At 56.6% G+C, this 21,516-nt stretch overlaps 1 protein-coding gene across 1 annotated transcript; it reads left to right on the top strand.

Moving 5' to 3' along the window:
* The first annotated feature begins 2,230 nt into the window (after positions 1-2,230).
* Positions 2,231-5,761, top strand: BCDIN3D (BCDIN3 domain containing RNA methyltransferase). Its single transcript, XM_066337539.1, has 2 exons — positions 2,231-2,422; positions 4,225-5,761. The coding sequence occupies exons 1-2, from the start codon at positions 2,231-2,233 to the stop codon at positions 4,819-4,821; spliced, it is 789 nt and encodes a 262-aa protein (XP_066193636.1). The 3' UTR covers positions 4,822-5,761.
* Positions 5,762-21,516: the final 15,755 nt, after the last annotated feature.

The raw sequence follows: 21,516 nt of genomic DNA on the forward strand, positions 1-21,516 counted from the left end.
CCCTGCGCCTGTTCCTGCTCTGGTTGTGCAGGTGCTGCTTCATCCCTGAAAATATAAACAAGATCCTGGCACAGCTCGAAGGTTTAACGGAGCCCAAGTCACCTCTTCCCTGGTATGAGTAAGGAAAACATCCCCCACAGAGCAATAAAAGGCACATGGATCTGGAACAGGTGTCGTGGATGAGCAGTATCTGAGAACTGAGGGCCAAAGGGCTCCTGGAGTGAGGGATTTTCTCCCTTTCCCACTTGGTTTATGTGACCACAGGATTCAAAAACCAGTGAGTGGGGATAAGTTGTGAGAGGGCTGCAGCTCCAAGGGAATTTTCTGCAATGCTGGAGAGCAGCTGGAGCTTTCCCAAGAGTGAATGGAGGAAAAAAAAATTCCTCCAGGGACAATTCACCACCTGAAATGAGAACCTGCACTGGGAGAGGTAAACTCCCACCTCACTCCAGCAACTCTGAAGGGATGCATGTCCAAGACAGAAATCCCGATGCTGCAGGTCTGTGCTTTTGGGAAGGAGTCAAACCCAAAATGTGGGAAATTTGGTGCCTGGGAAGTGATGCTGAACAGCCTGTGCAGCCAGAAGGGATTTTCCTGCATTTTCTAGAGAAAGAAAAAGGACAGAAGTGGAACATTCCCACACAAACAATGAGGCGTCCAAGAGCAGTTGGATGAGGCATCACCAGTGTTCCCTGAAATTACCACAGAACTCATAAAAGGCTGATGATTCCATCAAATTTCAGCCCTTGGCTTTTGAACACTGAGGCAAAAATCTGGATTAATCAAACTGGGACCATCAAATGAAGGATGGAGAGATGTAGGATAAGGGGGGAGATTTGTCAGGGTCTGAGGGATGCTGGAAAGAGGAAGGGATTGAACTGCTTCCCATGCCTGCTGAAAACAGGAATTTGGAGGTCCTAAATCCAGCCAGAGAGAGTCAGAGGAGACCTCAAACCCCTGAATTCCATTGCCTAGAGAAGGGGGAATTTGTGTTCATATTTGCACCTTTTTCTGCCTTTCTTTTGTGGCCAGGGGTCCCGCACAGGGAGGATGAGGAGCTGCTAGAGCCAGTCCAGAGGAGGCCACGGAGCTGCTCCGAGGGCTGGAGCCCCTCTGGAGCCAGGGTGGGAGAGTTGGGGGTGTTCACCTCACTGCAGAGAGACCTTGGAGTCCCTTCCAGGGCCTAAAGGGCTCCAGGAGAGCTGGAGAGGGGCTGGGGACAAGGGATGGAGGGACAGGACACAGGGAATGGCTTCCACTGCCAGAGGGCAGGGATGGATGGGATATTGGGAAGGAATTCCTCCCTGTGTGGATTTCCCAGAGCAGCTGTGGCTGGCCCTGGGTCCCTGGCAGTGTCCAAGGGCAGGCTGGACCCTGGGGCTTGGATCCCCCGGGACAGTGGGAGGGACGGGATGGATTTAAAGGTGCCTTCCCACCCAAACCGTACCCCGATTCCATGAAAACACAGAAGGACGGATCGAGGGAGTAGGAGGCTTTCACCTGCATTTCATTTGTGAGCTCCAGGCGCCCTCTGCTCTTCAAAATGAAATCCATCTTCCTGTGCCAGCTCAACCCTAAACCTGGGCCAGGGCCCTTAACCCTGAACCTCCCTCTCCTCTTAAACCCTTCTGACAGGGAACTTCATTTTCTTCTCCTTTCAAATTTATCTTAGCTGCAGCCTGTGGGGTCCTGGGCACCCCCAGCGCAATCATGCGTTTAAAATATGATTTGAATAACGTTTATTTGTTATTTATTTATGTGACATTTGTATGTTATTTATTTTAGAACATCGGTTTATATTATTCCAATATGCCTTCAGTAACGTTGATATAAGTAGCATTTATATGCTTCTTATTTGAACAAATTGAACATGTTTGATGTGATAACATAAGATTTTAATAGTACTTAATTAACGTGTAGATGCTATTTAAACACCCGGAGATCCCGCCTGGGCCGCGGCGTCGCCATGGCAGCGCGGGGGGAAGCGTTCAAAGAGCACACACGGGTGGTCGGCGCCGTCCCTCTGCAGCCTGGCAGGGCTCAGACAGGGTTTTTTTTTTTACCAAAAAATCTCCAAAATGTCTTCTGTTAACCCCAGAGGGTCTGTGGCTGCCCTGGTGGCGCTGTCCCTTGTCCCGATGTTTGCCTCGCGTCGCCCCTCGGACTATTTCTGCCTCGGAACGTTTCTCTTCAGTTGCGGTTCCCGCCCGGCGAACGGAGCAGCGGGAAAATGGCGGCGCCCGTGAGCCGGGGGAGCCGCGGTCCCGAGCCCGGCGCCGCTCCCTACGGCAATTTCCCGAATTATTCCCGGTTCCATCCCCCCGAGGGGCGCGTCAGCCTCCTGCCCCAAGGGCTCCTGAGCAGCCTCTTCCCCGCGGCCACCCGCCCGCTCCTCGGGCTCGATGTGGGCTGCAACTCCGGGGTGAGGGGGCGGCACGCGGGCGGGTTTGGAGCGCACTGGGGGACGGGGTGGGGGCAACTGGGGAGGGACCAGTTTGGGGTACTGGGGGCACTGGGGCTGACTGGGAATCCCTGCTGTGGGTTACTGGGAGACGCTGGTGCAGACGTTGGTGTGGGGTACTGGGGATACTCCGGGGCACTGGGGACACCGGGGCAGATTGGCAGTTCCCTGTACTGGGGGCACCGGGACAGACTGGGGGGTACTGGGGGACAATCCGGCCCATGGAAAAGGCTCGGGATGAGGCACCGGTGTGGGGTGGTGCAAACTGGGAACACTGGTGGGGAACGAAGGAGGAGGGCAGTGGGACAAACTGGGAATACTGGGAAAGGCAGGGAAGGAAGAGCCGAGGGAGGCAGATGGGAACGGTGTGGGGGACACTGGTGGGGAGTGCTGGGAGCCCTGGAGAGATGGGGAGGACTGGGACAGGCAGTGCCGAGGGTGTTGAAGGGAGGACTGGGAGCAGTGGGACAGTCGCTCCCATGGGATGCTGGGAGGAGTGGAGCAGACGGAAATACTGGGAGGAAGGAAGTTCTGGATCTGTTACATTCCTCCGGGAATGGGGATTCCCCCTGCCCTGGACAGTCCTTTCCATGAGGAATTTCCCCTAAAATCGAACCCAAACCTCCCCTGGAATCTGCTTCCCCTCATTCTGTTCCTGGGAGCAGATCCTGACCCCTCCTGGCTGCACCTCCTGTCCAGATTGGAGAGCAAGGAGGTCCCACATGAGACCCCCAGCTCCATTCCAGCTCCAGACACATTCCAGCCCCTCAGAGGCCTGCCCTGGATCCAGGTGTGGCCTCACCTGGCCCAGCACAGGTGAATTGTTGATCCCACCTCCACCCCTGCCCTGGCTGGGACAATCCTGTGGTTCCAGGGGTTTGGAATTCCCCTGAGGCTTCACCTAAAGGACAATTCCAGATCCCATTCCAGGTGACCCTGTGGAGCAAGTCAGTGGGAGGCACCTGTTACCGGGACATTCCCAGCCTGCCCTGTGCCTGTGGCTCCAGGAGCTCCATGGAAACTCCTTTAATTAAGGATTAATTCATTAATTCACTTTCCATCAGTATGAACTGTGGAAAGAGATTCCAGGCCAGAGATCCTGGAATTCCACAGGCTTGGAGCCAGCTGGTTGGGTGGAAGTGTCCCATGGCAGGGGTGGAAGAGGCTCCAAGGTTCCCCTTCCCTTCCCTTCCCTTCCCTTCCCTTCCCTTCCCTTCCCTTCCCTTCCCTTCCCTTCCCTTCCCTTCCCTTCCCTTCCCTTCCCTTCCCTTCCCTTCCCTTCCCTTCCCTTCCCTTCCCTTCCCTTCCCTTCCCTTCCCTTCCCTTCCCTTCCCTTCCCTTCCCTTCCCTTCCCTTCCCTTCCCTTCCCTTCCCTTCCCTTCCCTTCCCTTCCCTTCCCTTCCCTTCCCTTCCCTTCCCTTCCCTTCCCTTCCCTTCCCTTCCCCACAGATTTGCTTTTCCCCCTACACCTTCCCATGGGAGGCAACACGGAATTCCCAGTAAGGACAAAGACAAATCCATCCACGTTTTCCCATGTCCCTGCTCACCTGGGCAGGAGCAGGAAGCAGAGTTCCTCCAGCCCAGAGCATTCCATGATTCCCTGGTTTTTGGAGCAGGCCCTTGGCGTGGGGCATCCAGGCTGCTCTCCAGGCGCTCAGGGCTCCTGGAACAGGTTTTTGCTGATCTTGGTCAGATTCTCCTTTGGACACCCACGGAGAGGAAGCTCTGGAGAGTCTCCCTGATTCCTTGTTTTCCTCCCACAGGAGCTCAGTGTGGCTCTGTACCAACACCTCCTGGGGCTCCAGGACAGCAATTCCAGCCCGGAGCCTCCAGGAGCCGGGGAGGAGCTGAAGCTACTGTGCTGTGACATCGACCCCGAGCTGATCCGCAGAGCTCAGCAGAGCAGCCCCTTCCCTGCCTCCATCTCCTTTGCCAGCCTGGACATCATGGATCCCGGCGCCAGGGAGCCCTTCCTGAGCTCCTACCTGGAGAGCTTCGGCCGCTCCTCCTTCGACATCGGCTTCTGCATGTCCGTGACCATGTGGATCCACCTGAACCACGGGGACAGGGGCCTGCTGGAGTTCCTGGCGCTGCTGGCCTCGCTGTGCACGTTCCTGCTGGTGGAGCCGCAGCCGTGGCGCTGTTACCGCGCGGCCGCGCGCCGCCTCCGCAGGCTGGGCCGCCACGACTTCGAGCACTTCCGCTCCCTGCGCATCAACGGGGACATGGCCCAGAGCATCACCCGCATCCTGACGCAGGAGTGTGCCATGGAGCTCGTCTGCTCCTTCGGGAGCACCAGCTGGGACAGGAGCCTGCTGCTCTTCAAATCCACCAGCGCCCGTGCCGAGGGCTCCGACTGAGGAACGGCCTCGCACGTCTGTGGACTCGTGGAGGCAGATCTGGGAATTCCTAAATCCCTGTTAGGACCAGGCCGTGATTTCCCATGGAAATCCAAGGCAAGGAATGTCTGTGACTGATTTTTTGGGATAGTTTTAACTGATTTTGTGGGGTGGAAAGTTGTTTAAGGAAGTGCTTCTGGAATCCCAAGTTCTTTCCCGAAATCCCATGTGCTTTCCATGTGTATCAAGAATATTCCCTGCAATAATAGGGAATATGCCTAAGGGAATGTAGAATGTCGTGATTGGAATGGCCTCACAAGGATCCTCGAGTCCAGCTCCTGGCCCTGCACAGGATATCCCAAAAAAGTCCCACAAATCCAAAAATCCTGATTCCCAACTTGTCCAGACATTCCCAGACCTCCAGAATCACGGAATATCCAGAGCTGAAAGGGAGCTATGAGGATCACAGGGTAATGGAGCATCTGAAGTCGGAAGGGACCCACCTGGATCATCAAGTCCAGCTCCTGGCCCTGCACAGGACATCCCAAAATCCCACCCAGTGCCTGAGAGTGCAGTCCCTGATCTCCAGAATTATGGAATAATCATATGGAGTACCCTGAGTTGGAAGGGACCCCCAAGGATCATCAACTACAACTCCTGACTCAGGACAACACACAAATCCCACTGACACTTAAATCCCAGCACCCTGAGCTCTGGCTTCTTGGGGCTGTCTCCATTCCCTGGGGAGCTGTTCCAGTGCCCAACACCCTCTGGATGAAGAACCGTTCCCCAAAATCCACCCAAAACTCCCCCCTGGACTCAGGTGAGGCACCTGCAGCACTGCCCCCTCCCGGGACCTGGCACCCCTACCTCAACTTCCCAGGACAGGGGTTCATCCCTAACGGTGAGTGCTTTTGGAAATAATATCCTTGGAATAAAAATCACTGGATATTATCCTAAATTCCGTGTTGGGGTTTTTAGTCCTGTTTTTATTCCCATTTCTTTCAGCACCTGAGGGGTGCCAGGGAACTGAGCTGGTAATTCTGTTGTCCTTCCACTTTTTCTTGCTCCAGTGGGAGTGAGGGAAGTCCAGGGGTGTCCCGAACCTTTTTCCTTCTCCATTCCAGAGGGACAGTAGGTGTCACCTCCAGGAGGTGGTGCTCGTGTGTCGCTGCTCCTGCCCAGGTGAGCAGGGACATGGGAAAACCTACATGGATTTGTCTTTGTCGTTACTGGGATTTCCTTGTTTTCTCCCGTGGGGAGAGTGTAGGGGGAAAAGCAAATCTGTGGGGAAGGGAAGGGAAGGGAAGGGAAGGGAAGGGAAGGGAAGGGAAGGGAAGGGAAGGGAAGGGAAGGGAAGGGAAGGGAAGGGAAGGGAAGGGAAGGGAAGGGAAGGGAAGGGAAGGGAAGGGAAGGGAAGGGAAGGGAAGGGAAGGGGAGGGGAGGGAAGGGGAGGGGAGGGGAGGGGAGGGGAGGGGAGGGGAGGGGAGGGGAACCTTGGAGCCCCTTCTGGTGCCTGAAAGGGATGGGGCAACGGGACACTGAGAATGGCTTCCTAGTGCCAGAGGGCAGGGAATATTGGGATCTTGGGAAGGAATTCCTGGCTGGGAGGGTGGTAAGGCCCTGGGATGGATTTCCCAGAGGAGCTGTGGCTGCCCCTGGATCCCTGGAAGTGCCCAAGGGCAGGGTGGACAGGGCTTGGAGCAGCCTGGGACAGTGGAAGCTGTCCCTGCCCATGGCATGGGACAGGGTGTGATGGATTTTAAGGTTCCTTCCCACCCAAACCATTCCATGATTCTGGGTATTTCAGGATGTCGAGCACGGTTGCAGGAAAACTTTTGAGGCCCTTCCCATAAATGAAACCTCTCCAGGGATCCTGCAGCTCCTCCAGCACGTGAATCCCTTTGGGAGCTGAGCAGCCCCCTGACATTCCAAGGGCTCTGGGGAGGCTCTGCTGACTCCAGGGGTGTCACTCATCCTGTGTTTTCCTCCTGCTCAGCTGCTCTTTCCCTGTCGTGCTGCTGGGGGCACTGGAGGATCGTGCATCCCACACCCTTCCCCCCTGGAATGTTTTCTTTCCCTTGTGTCAATATTTGGTGCTGTTTTATTTCACCTTTGAAATGTTTCTGAACTAAGCCCATCCCTGCTCCCAGTTAAAGGGGGAAAGAATTTCTGCCTTTCTTTTTCCTTCGGGGATTTTCATGCTTCCCTGTGAAAAATTCTAGGAAGAATTGCCAGGAAAGTGCACCCAAAATTGTTGTCCCTGCCCCTGGCTGGAGGAATCTTTTCCTTCAGAGAGACCCTGGTTCATGTTCTTTAGTTACTGGGAATCCCCCCAGGATGTGCCTGGGGAATTCTCCTGGGCTGCTGCTTGAGGGAAGAGTGGCTTGGAGTTGATAGTTCCTATTTTTCCAGCTTTTCCATGCTGTCCATGCAGGTCCATGCTGGACACACATGCCTAGTGTGTCTGTAACTGCGTGATGGCTCCTTATCTCTCATTCCTGGACTTTGGAATTGCTGATATGGCTCTGTCCCAGTGGCTCAGGAATGGCCCAGCTCCAGAATTCCCTCTGCTTGGCTTTGGCACAGCCAAATCCTTTGGGTTTTGCCACAAAAACAGCTCAGAATGGTCAAGACAAGTCCCTGTGCTCAGCCTGGAGAAAAGGAGGCTTGAGGGGTACCCCTTCCCTCTCCCTCTCCCAAATTCCCTGACAGCACGGTGGAGCTGGGGGGATTTGGGATCTGCTACCGGGGAACAAGGGAAAAACAGCCTCTAGTTGCACCAGGGGAAATTTGGGTTGGATGTTGAGAAAATTCCTTCATGGAAAGGTTATCAAGTGCTGGAAGAGGGTCCCCAGGGCAGTGAGGGAATCCCCATCCCTGGGAATGTCCAAGAAAAGTGTGGATATGGCTCTTGGGGACACGGTCAGGGATGACCAAGGCAGTGCTCTGTTGATGATTGGACTTGATAATCTCTGAGGGCTTTTCCAGCCTGAACAATTCCATGGTTCCATGATCCTGGGATCCTGCAGAGCTCAAGATGGAGTCAGTCCTTCAACAAAGAGAAGGAAAGAACACTTTCATTTTCCTTTCAGCTCCATGCTCCTGCTGTCCAGGAAGGTGTTGGGACTGGAGAGGTGGGAAGAGCTCTGGGATACAGCGATGGGAGAGCCTGGAGGAGATCCCATGGATCCCAGCTGCAGTAAGGATCTGGAGAATTCTGTCTGTTTTTAACACTCTGCATTTCCCATATGGCTAAAATGTGTTCCCAGTTTTCCTGAGAGTGGGACAGAGGGAAATTCCAGCTGGGGGTTAGACCCACATCTGCTTCTGGGACAGTAGCAAAGCTCTGCTGTCATTCCTCATGGAAAAGGAATGGTCATGGGGAAATGGAGATCCTGGGGTCAGGGAATGGTTTGGGTGGGGAGGGACTCCAAATATTTTTCCATCCCAACCCTGCCATGGGCAGGGACACCTCCCACTATCCCAGGCTGCTCCAAGCCCTGTCCAGCCTGGCCCTGGACACTTCCAGGGATGGGGCAGCCACAGCTGCTCTGGACGGCCTGACACAGTTGAGGGCTTGGTCACCCTGGTAGGATTCAGGATATCTGGAGCAGGACAGGAGAGGGATGTCCCGGATCCCAGGATGGGCCTGCCAGGGGTGGTTGCTGCTGCTGAGGGAGCTGGAGCTCCCCTGGCAGTGCAGAGCTCCCCTGGAGCATCTGGCTGTGCCTTGGGAAGCTCCTGAGCTCCGAGCTTTGGGATTGTTCTCAGCCTCCAGTCCAGTTTGCCTCAGTTTTTGCATTCCCAGAATGGGTTTGATTCCCTGATGTGGAATCTTGGCTGTGTGACTGCACAGCACTTTTGGGATGGAAAACCTGAGGAGCTGAGCTGGAGCCTGGGCTCAGAGCTGTGCCCTGTTCCCAATAATCCCTGCAGGGATTAATTAGTCCCCTGGCAAGTGCTGGGACTCATTAAGCCTCCCCCATGCTGTGGGGTGGTCACTCTCCCCTTCCTTGCATGGAAGAATTGAGGCAGGGGTGGTGAAGCATCACGCTTCAGACAGTGGAGCTTCCACTTCCCAGGTGGTTCTGCAGGTGCTTCCAGCCCTTGGAGGAAGCGGGATTGGGTTGGAGTCACTGAGATCCTTTTTTATTTTTAATTTGGATTTCTCTTTGCTGTCACTCCTCTGACACTCAAATGTCACTTTCTCTAAGGGACACTTTGCTGTCTCCCAGATTCCCAGGCTGGGGGAGTATAAAGGACACATTCCCAGGGGAAAATGGAGTGTGGAACTCTAGAGCCCAAGCAGGACCTGAGAGTGGCCAGAGGAAACAACCTGAGGGCACCAAATGTCCTGGGGCTGCTCCCTTCCACATCCAGAATTTCTTGACACAGCTGGAGAGGGAGTCCCCACCCCTGGAGGGATTTCACAGCTGTATGGATGTGGCACTTGAGGACGTGGTCAGGGGTGGCCTTGGTCGTGCTGGGGGATGTTTGGACTCCATGATCTCAGAGGGCTTTTCCAACCCAAGCCGTTTCATGATTCTGTGGTCACTGTGCCATTTGCGTGGCCGCTTTTCCTGAGCCCTTGGATCAGAAGGAATTCTTCAGACTCCTCAGCTGTGATCCCTTCCCACTGCCCCACCCCTGGCTCTGGAAGGGATGAGTCCCCCCAGCAACCCCTTTCCCAGAGCTCATCCAGGTTTTCATTCTCTACTTTTCAAATTTACTACATTTAGAAGTTTCTATGAGCTCCCCCTTCCTAGAACTGGGCTGGACTTTAGCAAATGCAATTGCATTTCCTCAAAGGGAATCTCCAAGCCAGAGCTGGATCATATCCATAAAAGGCTTTCTCAAAGAGTTTGTTCAGCTGTGTTTGCCTTTGATGCTGAGGTGTGGGCAGCTCCCACACCATGGAATTCCTGGCTGGGAAAATGAATGGCAGTTCTGTCAATGTTCAGTCGTGGCTGCCCCATCCCTGGCAGTGTCCAAGGCCAGGTTGGACAGGGCTTGGAGCAGCCTGGGACAGTGGAAGGTGTCCCTGCCCTGTCCCTCTGGGATGAGACTGCATGGGCTTTAACATCCCTTCCCACACAGGCCATCCCATGATTTCTAACTGGGGGCATGACAAAAAATGGATTAGTTCAACTTCGAGTTTAATCCAAGCAGTCCAGGAGTGGAGGGAACCACGTTGGGAGCCGGGAGTTGGCAGCAGCTTCCTGGGCCCGGGAACTTGTCCCTGCAGGTCCCAGGGCAGAGGTTTGAATTTCCTTGGCTCAGCTCAGGGCAGGTTCCTTCTTGCTCCTGCTGTCACTTTGGAATTACAGAAGAAAAGGGAGAGGTGGCAACTTGTGGAAATCTGGGAATCTGATTCTGGAGAGCTGGGAAAAGAACAGTCCCAACCCAGACACACTTTGGGAGTTTGGCTTTTCCCTCCCAGTGTCACCAGTTCTGGGGCAAAGGTTGGACTGGGGAGGTGAACTGGAGAGGGAGCAGAGCCCTGGTGGGATCTTGGTGGGAAAACCAACCACAAATCCAAGGGTGAGGCTGGGGTCACTCTGGACGTTTGTCCAGAGAAGCTGTGGCTGCCCCATGATCCCTGGAAGTGTCCAAGGCCAGACTGGATGGGACCATTGGAGCAGCCTGGGATAGTGGGAGCTTTCTCTGCCCATGGCAAGGGTGGGATGGGATGGATTTTAAGGTCCTTTCCCACCCAAACCATTCCAGGATTCCCTGACGTGCTGCAGGCAGGCCCTGCTCCACTGGGTTATAAACAGGGAGAATTTGGCTGTTCCCTTCCTCAGGCTGCTAGTTCTGGAAATGGAAGTGCCTTGGCCATGAACCCTTGGGTTTGATTTCCAGGTGGGAAGGGTTCCATGGAATCTCCAAGGCTTTATCCTCCCTGGTCGTGGTGGAAAACTGGCACATTGTGGAAGCTTCTCATGGAGCTCTTCAATCCCTCTCTGGGATTTCATCTCAACACCTCAGGTTTCCCATTTTGTTCATTTATGAACAAACTGAGGCAGGTTTGTTTTCCCCTTGGCACAGATCATTATAGACATAATCTCTGCCACCATTTCTTAGCTCAGGCTCAAATTCTGTAGAATGAGTTAATTTGGAGTATCCCTGTTCCCATGGAGCTGGGCCCACTGGCAGGGGCTGGAGTCATGATCTGGGGTGGGGATCTGCTTCCAGGCACTAGAAAATAATCTCAGACCTTATCTTTTCTGCCCTGACAATCCCAGTTCAGTCAGGATCATAAAATGCTTCTTGTCAGCCCCCATGAATTTCGTTCTGATGTTTAACAAAGCTGCTCCCTCCTTGGGTCATCCCTGGAGTACCAGTGCCGGTTTTATTGGGAGTGAGGAAGTTCTGAGGCCAGAGCTGCCTAAACTCGTGCAGGGACCCTGCTGTGGAGCATGGAAGCTCAGGAGAGATCTGATCCATGTTTCCAGGGCAGGACACACATTGGATAATTGATTAAAGCCCCGTCATGTCAGGGACCAGGGATCAGACCTGGCCCTGTGGAGGTCTGATCCTGTGGGATGGGATGCTCCAGGATCCCAGAATAACCCATTCTGCTGGATTGTTGGGTTGTGATTCCTGGGAAGGACAGGGGAGCTGAGGCTGAGGGGGTCCCTCTGTGTCACTTGGTGTCCCTGCACTGCCCTGGGGTCAGTCCCAGCCTCTGGAAGCTGCTGAGGTGCAGCTTTGTTCCCGCAGGAATCCAGGAGCAGTCGTGCTGGAACAGGCCCTGCTGCCAGGCTGACACATCAAAGCAGCTCCCTGGGATCCTCCACGGATCAAACGGAGGGAACAGGGAGGGAACAGGGAGGCTCCCAAACCTGCCAGCGCTGGGATGGCTCAGCTCTGTCTCTGCATCTCCATTAACTCTGGGAACATCCCTGCTGGACACCCCTGCTCCAGGCACTCTCAGCTTGAATTCAAAGGCTGGAGCCCCTCTGGAGCCAGGCTGGGAGAGCTGAGGATGTTCACCTGGAGAGGAGAAGGATCTAGAGAGACCCTGGAGCCCCTTCCAGGGCCCAGAGGGGCGCCAGGAGAACTGCAGAGGGATTTGGGACAAGGGCTGGAGTGCCAGGATAAGGGGAAATGGCTTCCCACTACCAGAAGGCAGGGCTAGATGGGATATTGGGAAGGAATTGTTCCCTGTGAGGTTGGGGAGGCCCTGGAATGGATTTCCCAGAGCAGCTGTGGCTGCCCTGGATCCCTGGGAGTGTCCAAGGCCAGGTTGGATGGGGCTTGGAGCAGCCTGGAACAGTGGGAGGTGTCCTTGCCCATGGCAGGGGTGGCACTGGATGGGCATTAATGTCCCTTCCCACCCAAACCATTCCATGGATCTGTGTGAGATGGTGCTGGGAAAAGCTCACTGAAGGGATTGCTGTGAGGGAAGAGATCCTCGCTGGCATTTTGGGCAGAACTCCCATTCCCTCTGTGAGGAAAAAGGCAGAAGGGTGAAGGTTTTATGGGAAAAAGTCTAATCCAGCCAGTCTTGGTGTCCCCTCAGAGCAGGTGACAGCTTGAGCCAGGAATCATGGAATTGTTCATGTTGGAAAAGCCCTTGGAGATCATCAAGTCCAACCCAGTGCCAAGGTCAGCACTGCCATATCCACACATTTCTTGGACACTTTCTGGGATGGGGGCTCTGCCCTGTCCTGGGGCAGCCTTTTAGGGCTGGACAACCCTTCCATGAAGGATCCTTCCCAAATCTCTAATGAATATATGCAAATGTGGAATATCTCTCCCAAAGGCCCCAGAGAGCTGCTCATGTCCACCTGGAGAAGATCCATCCCCTTGGGCAGGAGCATCCTCTGTAGGTGTCTCCAAGGGTGACCAGTGCATGAACACAAGGGCATTTGGAAGTGGTGAGATCTCCTTTGGAATGTCCAGGGCTCGTGGATCTCCTGGGAATGATTTGTGGGAGTCACTGCTGTGCTGTCTGCCTGGACATTCTCAGCCTGACCCGTGCCAGCTCCTGGGGGATAACTGGGGCAGATCCCCAAGGATTTCCTATCCCCTAGCCCCTGAAGCAGGACCCTCCTCAGGTAGGGCTTTACCTCCACACCTGCCCCATTGCTGACCCAGGTGGGGCTCAGACCTTTTCCTCAGAATTCCCTTAGGATGAATCCCTGATTGGTTTGCCCCAATCCAATTGTGGATCCCAACTGTTGACAGCCTTGTCCTTGGATCTGGGCAACCACAGGGATGTGGGAAGGCCCCTTTTCCACTTAGCCTCATCCCACCTGGGGGTCTTCTGGTTTGGCTTCTTTCAGTGCTTGTTCAGTGCTCAGGGCTGGTGGGAAAGATGTCCAGGTTTCCATGGAAAAGCCAGGAGAGAGCAGAGGGGTTGCACAGGGGAGCACAGGAAGGTGCAGGAAAGGTCTGAGTGGAAAAGGTGCCATGTAGAAGGCTCAGTGAGAGGGAACAGGGATCCCACGGGATTTGTGAACCTGGGAGCTGCTTGGGAGAGGAGGGAGGGAGGAAAGGAGGATGAGAATGGGGAATCAAATTGGACGTTCCTGGAGTATCTCCTGAGCTTTGAGTGTGGATGAGGTTTGGGAATCAAGTATTCCTGCAGTACCTCCTGGGCTTTGTGGTCATGAGCTCCATTCTCCTGAAGATTGAGGCTGGATGTGGGAATCTCACCTGAGCTTGGCTAACCCTAGGTGAGGCTTGGGAATGGACCCAGGAATCCTTGAGGTTCTGCTGGCCGTGCCTTCCTGAGCTCCCTTCTCCTGAGGGTCGTGCTGTGGGTGGGATCTGACCTGGCGTGGTAACCTCAGTGCAAACCTGACCTGGGGGGATTCCCATGGCCAAAGGAGCTTTCCCTGGGCTGTGTGCTGGCTCCAGCTTTCCCAGGAGCCTCCGACACGTCCCAAACAGGGCTCTGTGCCTGAGGGGAGGCAGAGCTGCTCCCTGTTCTCCCCTGCTCCGCGTTTCTCCCGGGTGCTGTCACCAGCACATTCCCTGTGCTCTGTGCCAGCCCGGCAGGTCCCGGCGGGTCCCCTCCATGGGGATGTGGCTGCGTTTTTCCAGGCCCAGCTCCAGCTGGTTGGTGGGAAGTGCTGACTCGGGCGTTGTGCTGAGCTGACTCACGTGGGACAGGCTCAGCCAGGAAAGGCTTTGTAAGGAGTTGTAGGATCTCGACTCCATGGTGGAGCTGGGCTGGTTCCCCTTCGGGCTCCAAAGGAAGAGTTGTAAGGATTTTTAAGGATTTACAGAGTTGGAAGGTGGAGGAATGTTTTAGTGAGAGTGGAAATGCCCATAAAGCTTCTGATGCAGTGGGGGGTGTGGACACAGGAGCAGAGGATGGGACAGGGCACCCAGAGGTCCCAGAGAGCACTGGAAGCTTCCAGGTGCCTCCCAATCCAACCCCTTCTGGGATTCCATGATTCTCCCCCTCTTCCCTGGGAAATACCCTGAGGATGGCCCCAATTGATTGATGCAGAACTTGGTTCCTTTGGACTTTTCTTTGGACTCTGATTTTGGGTGCAGGGTGGGGGTGGGCACTGAATCCACTGATCCCTGGGGGAACACCTTGTGCAGGAGTATCCCAAGGGTCCACAAGGCTTTGGGAAGCCCAGAGGAGCCATGGGATCCCTTGGAGGTCCCGGAGAGTGGCTGATCCCAACCCCTCTCTGTGCTGTGTCATCACAGAAATCCAGGTTTGGCTGGTGACAGAACAGGGAAAGGTCCTGCTTTCCCCATGACAGGAGCTGCTTTCAGGGCATCTGAACTGTGGTTCCAGGGTGGAAGACCAGGTGGACTGGGGGGATTGGAGGCGGCTGGGTCAGAGGGAAGAGGTGGGAGATGGTGGAATCACAGAATCACCAAGGTTGGAAGGCAGCCTCCAGATCATGCAGTCCAGCCCCAGCAGCACCACCAAAGGGACCTCGGGGAGGCTGGAGCAGGAGCTGGGCACCTCCACAGGCTCCGGGAGCCCCCCTTCCCTGGCCTTGGCATTTCTGTGCCCGCGTGGCCGGGACGGCTCCACTCCTGCCAATGTGCTGATGTGGGAGCTTTGCACCACCGAGATTTGCCTCCTGTGCAAAACCCAGCGAAAGTGGGTTGGAGCCGGAGCCGCGGCGTTCCCAGCCCAGGGCAGGGACGCGGGAGGATCAGAGGGATCGCGGCTCGGGAGGGTCCGGGGACGCACCCAGAGCGGCTCCCAAAGCTGCCCCGGGGCTGGGCGGAGCCGCCCCAGCGCCTTTCCCAGCCAGGTGCAGCAGCAGCTGAGGAAGAACGAGGATCCTCGCTGAAAACTGGGATGTGCACCCGGATTTTCAGGGATGCTCCCCCACGGGTGGGAATCAGACGTGCTCCCCCAGGTGTGTTTTACAGATGCAGGTTTAGCCCCAGATGTTCCATTCCCACACTCAGGGATCCGTGTGTGTGATCCTGGGCCTGATATCCCTGGATTTCCCCCTGCTCTGGGCAGTGTTTGCTCTCTGAGTCTGTTTTGTCTCAAATTCCAGTCTCTTGACACTCAGAGTCGAGCACGTCGGGAGCAGAGAGAGGTGAGAGGAGGGAGCTGGGTGGGATCTGGACGTGATCCAGGCCTCCCTGTCAAAACATCCCCACCCCATTCCTGGCATGTTTGAGATGGTTGGTAAAAAACTCTAGTTCAGAGTAAAACGCACAGGAATTGGCACAAAGGAACTGTTGAAGGGGCCCAGCTCCCACAAAATCCACAGGGATTCATCCCATTAGTGCTGGAGCTGGAATTCTGGGTTTAAACTGGCAGGGAAGGGCAGCTCTTTTAATGCCTCCTTCAGGTACACCTGGATTAGTCCCAGAATCCCAGGATGGTTTGGGTGAGAAAACTCAGAGTCCATCCCATTCCTGACACCTTCCATAGCCCAGGTTGTTCCAAGCCCTGACCAGCCTGGCCTTGGGATGGGGCAGCAGGATTTTGGGGGCCTTGGGAGCACCATGAGTATGTCTGTGCTGACCCTGCCTTTTCCACGTGCAGCTGGAGCACCGGGATGGCTGAGAACAGGGAGCAGCTGAGGAGGTTCTTTGCCTGAGTGGAGAATTCAGGGTCATTCCTGGTTGGAAGAGCTCAGCCTCTTTGGGAAGAAGTGGCAATGCTGCCCCTTCCCAGGATGAAGTGAGGAATAGGGTGAGCAGTCCAGAGGCAATTCCCAGTTGTGGACTGGGATTTTATCCAGAGCAGGGGCTGGAGCCACTCGAGGCCTGTTTTATAAAGCCAAACACAAGGCCCTGAGTTGCTCCGTCCTCCACTCAAGGTGGGCTGAGGAGCTTCCAGCAAGATGGGAATTCCTGTTCCTGGGGGACACATGGAGTTTGTGTTGGAATTCAGTCCTGCCAACCCCTGGATCCCCTCCCGTGGTCCAGGTGGGATCCCCAGGATGCAGCCCAAGCTTTTCCCTGGGTTGTGTAAGTGCAGAGCTGCCGCCAGGGCCGGGCGTGGGCAGATCCGTCCGGGAGGGCCGATCCCAATCCCGGCTCAGGTCGGAGCGTGTCCCGTGGCTGTGGGCCATGGCAGGAGCTGCTGTCGGGAACTGCCAGGAGCAGGGAGGGTGGGACTCCAGCCCTTCATCCAGAGGCTCCTCTTGTGCTCCCCAAAAGCAGGCTGGGGGAACTCGGACAGGGCACATCCTTGGGAGATCTGAAAGAGGGGAAACGTCTCATGCTCCTGAATTTCAGATTCCCCATGGCAAATCCAAGGCTAGATGAACTCTGGGACTTTTTGAGTGTCTTGTGATCCAGATATCTGGATTTATTGCCCCTGGTTTAGTCTGGGTTTGGGGTCCCAGTTTTTGAGGGTTTTCCATTGTTGGTTTGAACCAAGAGAGCAGCTGGGATTCCATGAGGTCCTCACTTTAGGAACTGGGACTTAAACTGGTGCCACCACTGGGAATGCTGGAAGATGAACTGGTGCAGATTGGTCATTCTGGTGAATTACCCAGGGAATGCTGAGGGAATGCTGGATTTACCCACTGTGGAGGGCAGGGGGTGTAAATGCAGAGTGGATCCACAGCCAAGGCACTGAACTGGGGCTGTTTTACTCCTCTCCTTGCAATTCCAACCCCCTAAAGGCTCCAAGTCTCATGTTGGTGGTGGGGTTTTCATCCCTACTTCCCTTCTGCCCAGGGGAAGTAACAGATCCCTTTGGCTCCATGACGAGGCGCTGGAAGCATTGAAAGTGAAACTCCAGATGTTTTATATCCCCTTTTTCAAGGGTGAATTGCCTCTCTGTGGGCAGGGGGCAGCTCATGGTGCTGCACTGGGATTTCACTAGCCTGAGAAGCACTGGGACAAAGCAGATTTTGGGACTCTTGGAGTGGGTTCTGAGGCAGGTAAAGGTGGATGTTGGGAAGTGCCTGGAGCAGCTTTGCTGCAGCTAAAAACATTCCATGAACTCTGATGGTCCAAGTCTCCCTGGGCCCAGGGGCAGGGGCTGCCTGGCCCCCCCAGGATCCCCTCCCAGGGCTGCCCGACCCTCTCCTCGCCATTGCCAGCCCTGTTTGCTTCCTGCGTCAGAGCCTGAGTCACCCTGGGATTCCTCAGCTCTGAAGTGGTTGCTCCTCTCCCTCCCCTGCCCAGGTGCTGAGGGCTTTTTTTCCGAGGCCCTGAATTTCTGGGTGTGCCCGGAGCCTCGCAAACACGGCAGGTCTGGGCAGGAGCGGTTGAGCTCCACTCCCATTGTGAATTCCTGGCTTGGTTCCAGGGGCTGTGCCAGGAGCAGCCCCTGTGAGCTCCTTTCTCTGCTGAGCTGGGGCTTTTCTACTCCTTCTAGGTCCCTCCATGGACACAGGACACAGCCCTGGATGCCCCAGATCCCTCCACAGGCACAGGGCACTGTCCCAGATCCCCCAGATCCCTCTGTGGGTCCTGACTCTCTGAGGTTTGCAGAGTTCCTGGGGAATTTGTGCATCAGAGAGACCTGTGGGGCTGGGAGGGAGCAGAGCCTGGAGAAGGGAAGGCTCTGGAGACACCTTGGAGCCCTTTCCAGTGCCTAAAGGGGCTTCAGATGAGCTGGAGAGGGACTAGGGACAAGGGCCTGGAGTGCCAGGACACAGGGAATGGCTTCTCACTGCTATAAGGCAGGGATAGATGGGATATTGGGAAGGAATTCCTCCCTGTGAGGCTGGTGAGGCCCTGGAATGGATTTCCCAGAGGATGCCCCTGGATCCCTGGAAGTGTCCAAGGCCAGGCTGGCAGGGCTTGGAGCAGCCTGGCACAGTGGGAGGTGTCCCTGCCTATGGCAAGGGTTGGGAATGGGATGAGCTTTGGGGTCCCTCAGCCCAGACCATTCCATGATTCCAGGATGTCCACCCCAAGCCATGCCCGTGTCCCAAGGGGAGCTTGTGCTGTGATCTGGGCTCTTCCACCTCCTCCAACCCCACAGGCTCCAGCTGATCCTGGAGAGGAAACTCTGGGATGGTGTTCAGTGCCTGGAGGGAGTGGGGAGGACGAGCTGAGCCCGATCCAAGCCCCAGGAACCACGTCTGGTCACTGCAGTCCACAAACCATGGAATTGCTCAGGTTAGAAAAGCCCTCAGACAGCATCAGGTCCAACCATCAACCCAGCACCACTCTGGTCACCCCGACCGTGTCCCCAGGTGCCACAGCCACACTTCCACGGATGGGGACTCTGCCCCTGCCCTGGGCAGCCCCTTCCAGTGCTTTACAACCTTTTCAGATAAAGTTTTTCTAAATGCAACTTAAATCTTCCCTAATGCATCTTGAGGCTGTTTTCACTTGTTCCCTGGCAGCAGATCCCGACCCCCACACTCCTGTCAGGGAGTTGTGAGAGGGAGAAGGTCCCTCCTGAGCCTCCTTTCCTCCAGCTGAGCCCCAGGTTTGGATGTGTGGGAAGGGAAGGCCCTGGAGCAGGAGCTCAGCCGTACCCTCCAAGCCTGCAGAGCAGAGGGGAGCACGGGGGAGCTGGAAATGGTTCCTCGAAGTGTCCAAGGGCAAGCTGCTCCCAGCGTTCCTGCCCCACCCTGGGCACGCGGGTCTGTGCAGGTGGGAATTCGGACAACCCCCCAATTCCCTCTGTGTCCCAGGTGGTGCTTCCCTGGCTGCATTTGGGGCAGGAACTGGGGCAGGGTGGGGCCGGGCAGCTGCTGCGTGTGCGAGTCCCCCGTGCCATGGGGCACTCCCAGCCCCGCGGCCGGGCTGGCACCGCTCCCGCGGAGCTCCGGGCACGGCCCGGCCCTGGCAGCACAACAAGGGAATTCTGGTTTCTCCCGAATTCCGGGGCTGGCTGGGACAGGGACAGGGACAGCGCCCGGCTGTGCCCCCACCTCGGGGTCCCTCCCGTGTCCCCCCGGCCTGGTGGCACCTTGGGCTCCCTTTTCACTGGTCCCAGGGCAACCTTGGGGTGGGATCCAGGTGAGGTCCCCGGATCCCACAACACCTGGGGTTGGAAGGGACCTCTGGAGATCCAAGGCCCTGCCTGGACAGGGGCACCAGATCCCGGTACCAGCACTGGGAGGCCCGGGGCCGGTGCCAGCTGGTCCTGGCACATCCCTCTACCCCCGGTATTCCCAGTACCGGAGCCCCCGCATCCTGCCAGGATCAGACAGAGTGGGATTGGGGACACCGGGGACGGGAATCGCCATCCAGGTTTAGGGGGATGAATCCCGATCCCAGGCGGGGCCGGGGGGGGGGTGAATCCCAGCAGGGCTGGCCGCAGGACACGGGGAGAGCTGTTCCACCTCCCGTGTGCAGAATGGCTGGGAACAGGGGAGGGAGGGAAAGGTACCACCTTAGAGCTGAGCAGACATGGCTACTTTGGGGCCACTTTTGGGCTACTTTGGGGCCACTTTTGGGCCACTTTGGGGCCACTGTTCCCAGGGCGGAATTCCCACCGGACACAACTCCCGTTCTGTGCCCGGTGGGGAGAGGCTGCAGCCGCTGTTCCCCCAGCCCGAGCAGGGCGGGCTGTGCTCCCCGGGCCGGGCTGTGCTCAGCTCCCCGGGGCAGGCTGTGCTCCCTGGGCAGGCTGTGCTCCCTGGGCAGGCTGTGCTCCCCGGGGCCGGGCTGTGCTCCCCGGGGCCGGGCTGTGCTCCCCGGGGCCGGGCTGTGCTCCCCGGGGCAGGCTCAGCTCCCCGGGGCGGGCTGTGCTCCCCGGGGCGGGCTGTGCTCCCCTTGGGCGGGCTGTGCTCCCCTGGGCGGGCTGTGCTCCCCTTGGGCGGGCTGTGCTCCCCGGGGCCGGGCTGTGCTCCCCGGGGCCGGGCTGTGCTCCCCGGGGCAGGGCTGTGCTCCCGGGGCGGGGCCCGGCTCAGGTGTTCCCGTTCCTGCGGGGATTGGGCCGGGAGAGCCCCAGCTGCCCTTATACGGGCACGGAGCGGCGCCGGCCGCTCCCCGCGGGATGGGCCGATGGGGCCGGGCTCCCCCCTCCCTCCGCCCCGCCTGGACACAATCCAGGGGTTTGTTTGCAGCCAGCCCGAGGATTTGGGGCTCCCGTAAGAGTTTGGGTCCCCCCAGGCCATGGGGGCACTCAGGGTGGGGCTGGAGATCCCCTCGAGCCTGGGGAGAGGGACAGGGACAAATCCCTGCTGAGCCCTTCCCTGCTCTGTCCTCGAGCATTTCATTAGGAAAACAAAATTACACCTCCCACACGCCCCCAATTCTATCCTGTCCGAGGCTGCAGGTGAAAAAAGCTGGGAAATTGAGGCACCGACTGGGCCAGGATGGTGCTGGAAAAGGAAATCCAAGCCTTGTCTTTTCCCCAAAGTGGGGGAGCTCCTTTTCCCAATGGCTGATTTCTGGGGGTGAACCACTTCCATTCCTGCAAATGGTTGTGCCAGGCCAAGAAAGGGCCTGCAGCATTCATCTTCCTCCTTCTGGAGTCACTCCAGGTGTTGGCTGGAACTGGGGGAGCAGCTGTGGGAGGATTAAACTGGGTTTGGAATGGGAGTGGGAGCCCCAGGCCATCAGTTCCCCATCTCAGGGTATTTCCATTTCCCTTCCCACACATTCAACCCCATAGCACACGTGGGGGGATTTTGGCTCCCTTCTGGTGCTGAGCAGGAACTCAGCTGGTGTTGCATTTCTCCAGACTCTGTGCACTGGGAAGGACTGGGAAAAGGCCTGGCTGCTTCCAGACCGAGGGTGCATCCCTAAATCCACCAGGGAAGGAAGGAGAGGTGGAAGAAGAATCAGGAATGTTCCCACTTGAGGCTGTTTCCTGGGGAGCAGAGGGGCTGAGAGGCGACATTCCAGATGGGAAAAGAATTTGTCCCCTGAGAAAGATGTTTTGGGTGCGTTCCTGAAGGATTTGGCCCTTAGAGGATAAAAATGTGGAGTCAGAAAGGGATCCATGGATATCTCAGAGAGGGACTGGCAGCACCAGTACCCAGAGACTGGAGTTACCCGAGCCCAGAGAGGGGAAGGTGACAGATCCATGGCCAGTGCAGGTGGGATCGGATAGAGGGATGAGTTCCTCACCTTGGGAGCTGTTTCACCTTCCCAGAGTTACTCCAGGTGTGGAGGGGCAGGGGGTGTGGAACGAGTCTGAGAGCAGTGGAGCAGCCAGCTGGATCCCAGGAGCCATTCCCACCTGCATGGGAGTTCCTGGTGGAGGAGAAATACTCTTTTGGATCACAGAATCGTGGAGCAGTTCAGGTGGGAAGAGACCTTAAAGCCCACCACAGCAGGGTGCACCAGCCTGGCCAGGGATGGGGCAGCCACGGCTGCTCTGGGCAGCAGGATCCCCTG

The sequence above is a fragment of the Sylvia atricapilla genome, chromosome 29 (genome assembly GCF_009819655.1).
Source record: "Sylvia atricapilla isolate bSylAtr1 chromosome 29, bSylAtr1.pri, whole genome shotgun sequence".
Lineage (NCBI taxonomy): Eukaryota > Metazoa > Chordata > Aves > Passeriformes > Sylviidae > Sylvia > Sylvia atricapilla.

What these genes read in the sequence shown, in the direction of transcription:
- BCDIN3D (XM_066337539.1), top strand. Translation starts at nt 2,231, where the DNA reads ATGGCGGCGCCCGTGAGCCGGGGGAGCCGCGGTCCCGAGCCCGGCGCC. An exon ending in ATGTGGGCTGCAACTCCGGG is followed by an intron (nt 2,423 to 4,224) that starts GTGAGGGGGCGG and finishes TTCCTCCCACAG; the next exon opens with GAGCTCAGTGTGGCTCTGTA.